This window comes from Urocitellus parryii, chromosome 12, assembly GCF_045843805.1.
Source record: "Urocitellus parryii isolate mUroPar1 chromosome 12, mUroPar1.hap1, whole genome shotgun sequence".
NCBI classification, from domain to species: domain Eukaryota; kingdom Metazoa; phylum Chordata; class Mammalia; order Rodentia; family Sciuridae; genus Urocitellus; species Urocitellus parryii.
The window spans coordinates 66,328,093-66,340,411 of NC_135542.1; the positions used below are offsets into that span (position 1 = coordinate 66,328,093).

The window sequence follows — 12,319 nt, forward strand, 5'->3', positions numbered from 1 at the left end:
ATGGCAGAAGACAGAAGGAAGAGCGACTCCATCCAGATGAGCATGAAGGGATGTCGGACAAACAATGGGTTTGTCCAGAATGAAGACATCCCAGAGCTAGACCCGGATCCAAGCAGTGCCGTGGGCAGCCTGCAGCACAACGCTGTGAGCATCCCAGGCCCCCAGGAGTCTGAGTTGCAGGTCATCCGGCCCTACGCCGGGATGCCCAAGGAGGTGCTGTTCCAGTTCTCCAGCCAGGCCCGCTACCGGGTGCCCCGGGAGGTCCTCTTCTGGCTCACCGTGGCTACTGTGCTCCTGCTCATTGGGGCCACCATAGCCATCATCGCCATCTCTCCAAAGTGCCTCGACTGGTGGCAGGTGGGGCCCATGTACCAGATCTATCCGAGGTCTTTCAAGGACAGCGACAAAGATGGGAATGGAGATCTGAAAGGTGCGTGTTACTGGACAGTGCAGGGAGGGGGCCGGGATGGGTTGATTTATGGCTCTCCCCTTCCTTGAAACCGAATTATGCCTAGGTTTCCCAGTAAGCACATTCCAGTGTGGCTTATCACCCAAGATTTTCCTTGTTTATGATATTTTTTAAATTGCTCAGCAGAACTCAGCAATCTTTCCCCTTGATGAAAAGCAATTTGCTGAAGGCTTTTGAGCCAAGAGTTTAATTTATTGCCCACTAAATTCAGAAGCTTGTTTGGTCATCAGTTCTGACTGCTGAACCGGAGCAGGTTTCCTCTGAAAATCTGTCTCTTGCTTCTCTGAACTTTATGGGTGGATATTTCAGAGTGACAGCTGAGAAGTGCTTGCCCAGTGTATGATGTGGCTTGTTTGGCATCTGGCTGAGAGTTTATTAATAAAACACAAATAATAATTTACAAAAGTATTAAATGCTGTCTTTAAAAGGGTGAATCTTCAAATTTAAATCCTAAGAAATGAAGGGAAAGAATAAACACAGCAGTGTGTGTTGGTTGTTACTTGGATGAAAGATTATTTAAAATAATATCCATATTAGTAGAAAAGTAGAAAGTGAAAAAAAATGGGGCGGGGTGGTTACTGGGGATTGAACTCAGAGGCATTCAACCATTGAGCCACATCCCAGCCCTATTTTATATTTTATTTAGAGCAAGTGTCTCACTGAGTTGCTTAGCACCTTGCTTTTGCTGAGGCTGCCTTTGAACTCGCAATCCTCCTGCCTCAGCCTCTGGAGCTGCTAGGATTACAGTTGTGCACCACTATTCCTGGCTTGAAAAAAATGTTTAATCTCTTGATCTTATTATTTATTTATTGTTGGCCCAGGATTGAATCACTGAGCCACATCCCCAGCTCTTTTTTATTTTTATTTTGAGACAGGGTCTTGCTAGGTTGCTTAGGGCCTTACTATGTTGCTTAGGCTGGCTTTGAACTCGAAATCCTCCTGCCTCAGCCTCTAGAGCTGCTGAGGTTACAGGTGTGAACCACTGCATCTGGCTGAAAATTTATGTTTTTAAAGTTAAGCTAATAATTTCTTGGGGTGTTATTTGTGATTTTAAGAGTAAAATTGTGGCATAAAATGGGCCTATTAGGCAAACTGGTCGGTGTAGGCACCCTAGTTAAGGGCAGCAATAAGAAACAAGTATATAGACTAACTAGTGCTTTTTTTTTTTAACCATGATTATTTGCTTGAGGAAAATAAAACAAGATGATATGATATAGTGTGGGAAGTAGGAATGGGCTTAATTTATTGTTAAAATGTTGGACATAAACTCTTGGAATCCTCAAATTTCTTTAATAACCTCATGAAAAAGACCTTTCTTCTGCCTCACTCATATCAGATCTGCCCCCTTCCCCACTTCCTTTTGTGGCCCTGGGGATCACACCCAGGGCCTTGTGCACACACCAGGCAAGTTCTCTACCTTGAGGGAATGGTTGCTTCCTAAAAGCTCTAGCCTCATTTTCTCTTTTTACAAAACCTTCCTGCATCTTCACTAATTGAAGAAGTGTATTTGTCCATCCAGGTGTGGCTTAAACACATCGCTTTCATTAATCTCTGTTTAACTTTCCTAATCAGAGCTTGGGCTGCCTCCCCAGATTCCTGTGGTGCTTTGGGCAGTGTCTACAGTTCCCTTTGATACTCCCTTGGAACACTTGTGAGTGACTTCCCTTCCCTTGCTACATGACCTCAACACCTGCTGCCTCTCATAGTAAATGGTTAGCAAAAGTGGTGTTTTGACTGAATAGTGCTCAAATCCCTAAATCCAGAGATACACTCCTTACTTCCTGGCCCTACCTTCTTAATCTTCTTCCAAACAGACACCACATTCCCCTACATAAGAGCTAATCAGCTCTTCCATTTTTAATTTCCAGTAACTTTTCCTTGAGGGAATGGTTGCTTCCTATGATCAACAGGCATTGGTCCTTGAGGCTGAAGGGATTTTTTTGTTACTGTTAGGAAGAAACCATCTCAGGTTTGGGTTTGTGATGGCCCTCTGTTCTTCACCCTCAGGCTGGGAGCCCTTGTTTACTTTGTTTTTGTCTACCCCTTTGTTTTCATTATCACATGTTCCTTTGTTTGTGTGGTGAACCCAGGGTTTGGCACATGCTCTACCCTTGAAACACACCCCTTGTCCCTGTATATCTTGTTTTTAAGATATACTGCATTGCTGTTCTGGTTTAAATCAAAACCCTTCTGTTGCCTGTTGCTACTCTGATCATACAGCCACCTGTATTGGGGAATCAAGTACAAGAAGACAAAAGTAAGCAGCTTGTGTAGGGTAAGAGCCTAGATCCCAGGGTCAAATGACTTTGTGCTTTGGTTTCAGTCATCTCCAGACTGAGATAGCAATTTGGGAATAAAGGGAAAGATACTGAGTCTCAAAGAAAGTACCCATGAGGAATTTCAACTCCTGATCCATATGCTCTTGGCCCTTGCCCTTGACCCATGCCCTTGTAACATGAGGACAATGCACAAGTGCAAGGGGAAATTTTCATAGCACCACCCTACCTCCACCTGTAGTCCAGACCTAGCTCCTGCCCTCCCTAACAGGCCACTGTCTCTCCCTCTGGATAGACAAATTCTCTCTCAAATGTGTATTTCTTGCTTTATTCCAAAGATGTCTCTTTTGAGATTGCCCTCATTCTCCCTTGAATATGTATCTACTTTCCTAAATAAACCTCTGTCTGTACCTTTGCCTGGAACAAATTCTTTTCCATCATACATGTCAAGAACCCCAGTGGTCCTGAGTGAAGTTTCTCCTCCTCCCCTCTGGGAACTCCATGGACACTTCCTCTGAAACATATCTTTCTCTGTGTGGCTCTGCTGTGATCTAGGAAACCACATGGAGATCACACAAAAAGTTACTAGAAACTGAACAACAGACTTGAGTCTGAGTCTGCACTCAGGACTCTGACCTATAAGCAAAAACGTGCCATCTCTTAATTATCCTACAAAGTTTCAAGTACAGACATTTCACCTCCATATCTCTTCCCAGCCACAATAGTATTCTTTTCTAGGTAAATTCTTGGCTTCCTACATAAGTGAACAAAAAAGGATCCAGATTTCAGCTTGCTGTAAAGATTGTCTGAGAGCAGAATGAAAGACCTTTCAAATATTAGTGTACACTTAACCTTACACCTCTTGGTATTCTCTCCCTAATCCCTATGCTGCAGGCAACATTTTTCACTGTTGACTATTCATTTATTTATTGTGCTGGAGCCTAGGACTCACCCCTTTTAAGACAAGTCCTCTGTGTCTGGTTTTTCCTTTCCTTTGCTACAAAGCCTTCCCTGTAAATCACCTACCTTTACCTTTGCCCACCCATCCCCATCAGCTGCCTGTTTCCTGAAGGGCCAGGGAGCAAATACCTTAGTGCCCTTAAAGCACCTTACACAGCTCTTCTTGGTTCAATTTTCATTCCATTCCTGCCTGTTTACACTCAACTATCACAGCACAGTCCTAAGGAATCTAACGGGCACCACATTTTTAGAAGTTAAAAAAAAAGGAAACAGGTGAAGTTATTCGAATAATATATTTTTCTCACTCCAGTATATCTAAGATATCATTTCAACATGTAATTAGTATAAAATATTAATATTTTACATCTTTTCATACTGGGTTTTAAAAAATCTCATGTGCATTTTACCCCTACAATACATCTAAGTTCACACTAGTCACATTACAGGTGCTCAGTAGCCACATGTGGCAAGTGGTGATGATGTGGACTAGTGTGGCTTAGACCACTCATTCACCAGGGACAAAGTGTTATTGACCATGACCTTGGCACCTAGTCAAGTACCTAGCTTGGAAACCATGCATAGAATAAATTAATATTACTGTATTAATGGTTTTTTAAAAAATTTGAGCAAGTAACAGATCTTTTAATGTCAGGCACCTATGTTAAAGGTCAAAGGTTATTGCTAGAAGATCAATTTGATGTTATTCAAAGAACTAGGCCTTGCTATGTGAATTTTACTCAAACTCAATAAAATTTCGAATATTTCTGCTTTCAAAAAATATTTAGGTCTTGCTAGGTATGGTGGCTGGAGAGGTTGAGACAGGAGGATTGCAAACTCAAAGCCAGCCTCAGGCAAAAATGAGGTGCTAAGCAACTCAGTGAGACTCTCTCTCTAAATAAAATACAGAATAGGTTTGGGGATGTGGTTCAATAGCTGAGTGCCCCTGAGTTCAATCCCTGGTAAACCCCCCCCCCAAAAAAAAATTTAGATCTTATAAATATTAATTTTATTTTAATATTTTATATAAACAAAATAGGACTTATTCATGACCTTGGCTTTTTTCTTCAGGTATTCAAAATAAACTGGACTACATCACTTCTTTAAATATAAAAACTGTTTGGCTTACTTCATTTTATAAATCATCCCTAAAAGACTTCAGATATGCTGTTGAGGATTTCCAAGAAATTGATCCTCTTTTTGGAACAATGACAGATTTTGAGAATCTTGTTGCAGCCATACACGATAAAGGTAAATTGAATGGGAGGTGGATGGCATAGGGGTGAGGGTTGAAATAAGCACTTCTCTAAATGGTCAGTGAACACATTCCCCGCCCCCCTTAACTGTCATATATCATCCTAATACAGTGTTTTTCTAATATCTGAAATGTTTTCACTTATTAGGTTTAAAATTAATCATTGATTTCATACCGAACCATACCAGTGATAAACATGCCTGGTTTCAATTGAGTAGGACACAGACAGGGAAATACACTGATTATTACATCTGGCGTGACTGTACTCATGAAAATGACATTACTATCCCACCCAACAACTGGGTAAGTGCCAGCCTGCCTGACTTGCACAGGGAAATGGGCAAATCTGTGGGATTCAACTGGTGATTTATGAAGCCTTTTAAGGAAAACTGAGACAAATATAGTTTATGGGGACATGGGGGAAGAATTAGACATAAAAATAAAATAAATTTCCCTAGTATTGTTTAGATTTCTGATTTCATTGTAGAATTGGTGTGTTCTAGCAAATTAAAACCTGTTCTCACTACTAGCTTCTCCTTTCTTTCCCTCTCTCCCCACTTGAGCAGCTTGGAGTCCATGTCCCATTTGTTCAGTAGCTGTTTTGCAGATGTGTTGCCTCTCTGAATTTTTTTTTTTGTAGTTGTAGATGGACAGAATGCCTATATTTTATTTGTTTTTTTGTTTGTTTATTTATTTATTTACTTATTTATTAATTATTGTGGTGCTGGGGATTGAACCAGTCCCTCATGCATAACTAGGCAAGCGTTCTACCATTGAGCTACAGCCCCAGCCCAACTCTTTTGACTTTTTGACTCTCATGTTTGGACAAAACTTTGGCCATAAAGAAACCTAATTGTCTGCTTTCTCTTTATTTGAACTTTGGTATTTGAACTCTGGACACATCTCACATTCATTATCCCCACCTGAACTGAGCCACTAAATCTTCTTGAGAAATTTACTAAATCCAACTAATCAACATGCCCTTCCCTTTCTCTTCAAACACTCTCTCTGCTCCACAGAGAGAAGAGAAAACTCTGCTCCACAGAGAGAAGAAAAGCCATCAGAGCTGCAGGTCCCCATTCCCACCCTTTTCCTACTTGCTATTTTTAACAATAGGAGTTACTTCCTTTCTGTCTAGAGGACTTGATTTAGCAAATACAAATTTAGGATATCCAGTTAAGTCTGAGTTTTAGTTAAACAGTATATAATTTTCTAGTATAAAAGATTTTATAGGCTATGCTTATGCAGTCAGCCGTCTGTATCTGTGGATTCTATATCTGCACATTCAATCAACTGCATATAGAAAATATTTGGAAAAAAATTGTATCTGTACTGAATTAGTACAGACTTTTTTCTGATCATTATTCCCTAAACAATACAATTATTTACATAGCACTTACAGTTTATCAGGTAGTATAAATAATCTAGAGATTATTTAAAGTGTAGGGGAGCATTTGCATAGGTTATATTAATTACTGTGCCATTTTAATGTGAGAGACTTAGGCATCTGCAAATTTTGGTACCTGAACCAGTCTCCCATGGATGCTGAGGAGTGCTCTACTAAAATACTATGCATTGTTTTCTGAAATTTAGATTTGTTTGAGTCCTGTATTTCATCCAGCAGCTCTACATCTGTCCCTGACCACATCTTTGTTTTTCCTCCTATGTCTTTTACTCTGGACCATCTTACCCTACTCCAGTCTCTTCTTCTTCTTCTTCTTCTTCCTATTCCTCCTCCTCTTCTTCACCTCTTCCCCTCCTCTCACTCTTCCACCCTTCCTTTCTTTTTTTTTTTTTAATATTTGAGCCTAGGGGTGTTTTACTATGGAGTGATATCCCCAGTCCTTTTTACTTTTTATTTTTGGACAAGGTCTTACTAGATTGCTGAAAATCATCCTAAGTTACTGAGACCGGCCTTGAATTTGCAATCCTCCTGACTCTAACCTCCGGAGTTGCTGGAATTACAGGTGTATGCCGCTACACCCAGTTCTTTTTCTCTTCTTGATCTTCTCTGTTAACATTTAAACATACTGGTTTCTGGATATCAACTTTGAGGAATTATTGGCCAGACTTTTTTCTATTTTCATTTGTGTGAATATAAAATAGTATCACATTGAGGTCTAAATTTTACATTTATCGAATAACTAGTGATGATTTATCAAGTTGCTAATGTAGTAATTATATACTTACTAATGATGTTGAACATCTTTTCATATAGTTATTCATCTGCACTTCCTTTTCTGTGAAATACCTGCTTTCATTCCCTAGTTCTCTTTAGGATTGCTTGTCCCTGTTGCTTTCTGAAGGCCTCTTTGCATTCTGGATCCTGGTCTTTTGTTGGTTAGACACACTATAGATATTTCATTGTGGTTTGTGTCCAGGCAGCCACGTGGTGAACTTACAGTTTATCAGGCAGTATAAATAATCTAGATATGTTTTCTTGAAAGGCAGCAGCTGTTACTCAGCTTTGACCAACTGCCATAGAAATACAGATCCATGTGACTACGTCTTCCGACTAAAAGGAAAAAGATTCATGTAAAATCCCCCAGTTTTTCAGTGCTTTCTAGATGCTGTGTTTAGCATGAAATGAGATAGAGCCCAAGAAACTTTCATGTTTAAGGAGTCATTGCATACACCAAGAGGGAGGGGCCAGAGACTGAGAGTGGGGCATGAGAGGAGAGTCTTGACATGGAACCATGAACCTGAGCATTTCTAGAAAGAGGAAATTAGCCACAGTGTCAAATACCACTAGGTACCAACACTTGAAGTTGCTCGATTTTTATTCCTGAGGACTGGCAGGGTTTATTAAAGAATAGGTCTAATAAATTTTTTATAACTATAGTTTGAATATTCAGTATATTGGGTTCAAGCTTCAAGACCAATAGAAATTGTCTTTTTCCCATGTTTACCCCATTTGCTTTTCTTTACAAATAGGAAGCCAAAGCCTGGATAGAGGATTCAAGAAAATATGTTAGCAATGTCTGTTCCTTAAGTTGGTCTTGTTTTGAATTTGAGAGCATTGGCTTGTCATTGCGACTGTTATGAATAGCATCTACTGGACAGACAGGTCACAACCATGTTTATGGGGCATTAGGCCAACTGGTGACATTTTGGAGAGTTAATTTAGCTTAATACTTGCCCTAGAAGGAGAATTCTCAGGATTTAAATACTCTGCCCACACGGGACCTGGGATGGCCATGATCATTTCTTTGTAGGCAAAACCATCATATGAATAATGCTAAGTTACTGATGTGCTGTTTTGTTTCTTTGCTAGTTAAGTGTGTATGGAAACTCCAGTTGGCACTTTGATGAAGTGCGAAAGCAATGTTATTTTCACCAGTTTATGAAAGAGCAACCTGATTTGAATTTCCGAAATCCTGCTGTTCAAGAAGAAATAAAAGTGAGTATAGATACTCTTCATTAATGGGAGTGGTTATTTTAAACACTCTATACTGAACAATAATTTTGCAGGAAAAATAAAAGTAGTACAGTTAAATTCTCAGATTGAGATGTTTGATGCAAATAAAGACACTTTCATTTGTTGGTGGCTCCTTTCTTCATCTAACCCAGAATAATCTAAATGGAAGGGGGTAAGAAACACCTGGAGCCTTAGTGACAATGAGCAGGTGCAGGAAGGTGGGGCCACATGAGGGCTCCCACATCTGCGGTGGGCCTCTGGGTGAATTATTTGGCTTTTCTTTTCTTTTTAATTGTTGATGGACCTTTATTTTATTTATTTTTATGTGGTGCTGAGGACCGAACCCAGTGCCTCACACATGCTAGGCAAGGGCTCTACCATTGGGCTACAACCCCAGCTCTTATTTGGCTTTTCTATGCCTCAGATCCCTTATTCATTAAACACATTTGATGGTAATATTGGACTCAGAGGGCTCTTAGGAAGATTAGATGAGGTAATCCATGCATGGCACTTCTGAATTCATTCAGTAAATATTAACTCACTGCCTGCCTACCCTGTGCCAGGCCCTGAGTACTGGGAAAACAGCAGTGAATAAAAGAAGCCCTACCCTCAATGAGTCCCTGGTGTGGGTAAAGTAGACAATGAAGAACTGTGCCTATCACATGTCAGGTCGTGGCGAATGCTAAGGGAAGGTGACTCAGACATACCCCAGGGATGAGGTGCTGCCTGACAACCACCTGGAGTGTGAAAGGGAGTCCTGGAATTGAACTCGGAGGGGCTTAACCACTGAGTCACATCCCTCGCCCTTTGTATTTTTTGTTTTGTGATTAGGTCTTACTAAATTGCCTTAGCTGCCAGAGTTGCTAGAATCACAGGCATGCATCACCATGCCTGAGCCCTGTGCCTCTCTAGGGGAAGAGAATTTCCGGCAGAGGGCAGAGCAAGTGCAGAGATCTGGAGGGGAGAGTATGGTTCATGTGTTTCAGGAATGACATGGAGTCCAGTGCATAGGCTTGCCAGAAATAGCAAATAAAAATACAGGATACCTGGTTAAAATTTCAATTTCAGATAAATAGTGAATAATATAATGCTTGGATATATATACTTTTACTATAAAAGTACTCATCGGTTACTTGATATTAACAAGGTGTCCTTTATCTTTTATCTGGCAGCCCTACAAGTGTGCTGGAGATACAAGAGGGCAGGAGGCAGGGAGCAGAGGTTGCAAAATCAAGAGCTGAGGGCTGTGCAGATGGCCTTGAGTTTGATGGAAGGGCACATGCTGAGCCAGTGAAGATTCCTTTGGGGCTCTGTAGGCAGGAAAGTTTCTGTAGTAACCCCGGTGATCTCTGGTGGGCTTGTACTGGAGTGGTACAGACAGTTCTAGTGATTGGCAGTAAGTAGTAGCCATGTTGTTCTCATTCTTGTGCTGCTGCTGTGGCCAGAGTGGGCAGGAATTTAGCTGAGTGGGGTAGTGCTTGGGGGAGGGAGGAGGGAGGAGGACACCCAAACAGAATGGAGAGCCATGGGTGCCCTTCTGCACCTCACCATATCAGCCAAATAGAGAGGATGCAGGACACTAGGGGCACTGGAATCCTTAGTTTATTTTTCCTTTGTTTGTTCTTAAATAACAGTTTCTTGGAATATAATAATTCACATACCAGAAAAATTTTTCAAATGGGTGATTCAGTGGTTTTAGTATATTCAGAGTTGTGCGACCATCACTATTAATTTTCCAGTGCATTTTCATCATGCCAAAAAGAAATTCCAAACCCATCAACAGTTACTCTCCCTAATCTCCTGATACCCACCGCCCCCACCAAGGCTTTGGCAACCACTAATCTACTAATTTGCCTACTGAGGACATTTCACATAAGTGGAATCAGAAATTATCTGTTTATATTTTATATAGCTTAGCTTATTTATCTATCCATCCATCCATTCATCTACTTATCCATACATTCATCTATCTTTACTTGAAAACTGCCAAAGTTGTTTTCTATAGCCACTGCACCACTTTACATTCCCATTAGCAGTTTATAAAGGTTTCCATTTCTCTACATTCTCACTGGCAATACTTGTTATTGCCTATGAGTTTTTGTTTGTTTGTTTTTTGGTACCAGGGATTGAACCCAGGCGTACTTAAACACTGAGTCACATCTCCAGCCTTTGTTTATTTTATTTAGAAACGGTATATTACTAAGTTGTTTAGGGCCTTGCTAAGTTGCTGAGGCTGACTTTGAACTCATGCTTCTCCTGCCTGAGCCTCCTGAGCCCAAGCTGCATCACCGTGCTCAGCTTATGTTTTCATTATAGTTATCCTACTGTGTGTGAAGTGTCATCTCATTCCGGGTTATATTTGTATTTGCCTCTTTTCATGTGCTCATAGTTTACTTATGTATCTTCATTGCAGAAATGTCTATTCAAATCCTTTGCCCATCTAAAAACAGGCTTATTTGTCTTTTTATTATTGGGTTGTAAGAGTTCTTTATATATTTTAGACACATGATTTGCAAATATTTTTCTTCTGTTCTGTGGGTTGTTCTGTGGTAGCCCTTTGAAGCATAAGAGGTCTTAATTTTAATATGTCCAGTTTCACTTTTTTTCTTTTATTGTGTTGCTATCAAAAGCTCAGTCCTTGTCCCCAGTGACAATTTAATAAGGAAGAGACATGGTTTTGAGAAAAAGGAAAAAGAAGGTTTATTGCTTTGCTAACAAATGAGAAGCACAGGGGATTCTTGTCCTAGAGTCTGTGATTCTCTCCATAAGGGAAAGCAGAGGGCTTTTAAAGAAGCTCTTTAAAGGCTGCTTTCCAGGTGCGCCCTGATGGTGTGTTGAAATTCACTTGTTAATTTGGGAGATAGTCACTTCCTAGATCTTCAGGAGATGTCTCTTTCCTGTGGTGTGCTCAAGCACAGATAACAAGGCCTAGGATGGGAAAAGGTAATCTTGTTCCACACCCTCGAATTAGGGCAGGGGAGAGGGAGAAGAGAAAAAGAAAAATATGTTCCTTTTAAAATAAACATTAGAGTAGGCCAGTGTTGCAGTATGTGCTTTCATCGTGATGTTTGTTTTATTTATTTTTTTAAATTTATTTATTTTAATTAGGTATATATGACAGCAGGATGCATTTTGATTCATTGTACACAGTTGCAGCACAACTTTTCATTTCTCTCTACATGATGTAGCATCACACTATGTGCAGTCATACACGTACCTAGGGTAATAATGTCCATCTCATTCCACCATCTTTCCTGCATCCATACCCCCTCCCCTCCCTCCCCTCCATTTTTCCCATGCACCCCACACTACTCCCATAAGGATCAGCTTCCACTTATCAGAGAGAACATTTGGCCTTTGGTTTTTTTTAATCTTGGCTTACTTTGCTTAGCATGATATTCTCCAACTATTTACCTGCAAATGCCATAATCTTATTCTCTTTTAATGCTGATTAATATTCCATTGTATGGTGTATATATACACCACAGTTTCTTTATTCATTCATCTATTGAAAGGCATCTGGGTTGGTTCCACAGTTTAGCTATTGTGAAGAGAGCTGCTATAAACATTGATGTGGCTGCATTTGTTTTATTTTTTGTAGTACTGGGGATTGAACCCAGGGACACTCTACTACTAAGCTACATCCTTAGTCCTTTTGTTTTTGAGACAGGTTTCAATGAATTTCTGAGGCTGGCCTTGAACTGGTGATCCTCTTGCCTCAGCCTCCCAAGTCTCTGGGATTACAGGTTTGGCTACCATGTCTGGCTTTTCATTGTCATATGTAAGAACTGTCACCTAATACCAAATTACAAAGATGTATTTCTGTTTTCTTCTAAGGGTTTTATGATTTCATCTCTTATATTTTAGGTGGTCTCTGATCCATTTTTTGTTACCTTTTTAAAAAATCGTTTTGTTAATCTTTCTGTGTGACGTGAAGTAAGGGG

General features: G+C 40.2%; 1 protein-coding gene across 1 annotated transcript in view; it reads left to right on the forward strand.

Annotated features, from left to right (window-relative positions):
- The window catches only part of Slc3a1 (solute carrier family 3 member 1), a 27,526-nt gene continuing 15,207 nt past the window's right edge, over positions 1-12,319 (forward strand). The window contains exons 1-4 of the mRNA XM_026385697.2: positions 1-430; positions 4,774-4,953; positions 5,106-5,260; positions 8,232-8,357. Of these exons, the coding sequence (XP_026241482.1) occupies positions 1-430; positions 4,774-4,953; positions 5,106-5,260; positions 8,232-8,357 (891 nt within the window). The remainder of the gene's footprint in view (positions 431-4,773; positions 4,954-5,105; positions 5,261-8,231; positions 8,358-12,319) is intronic.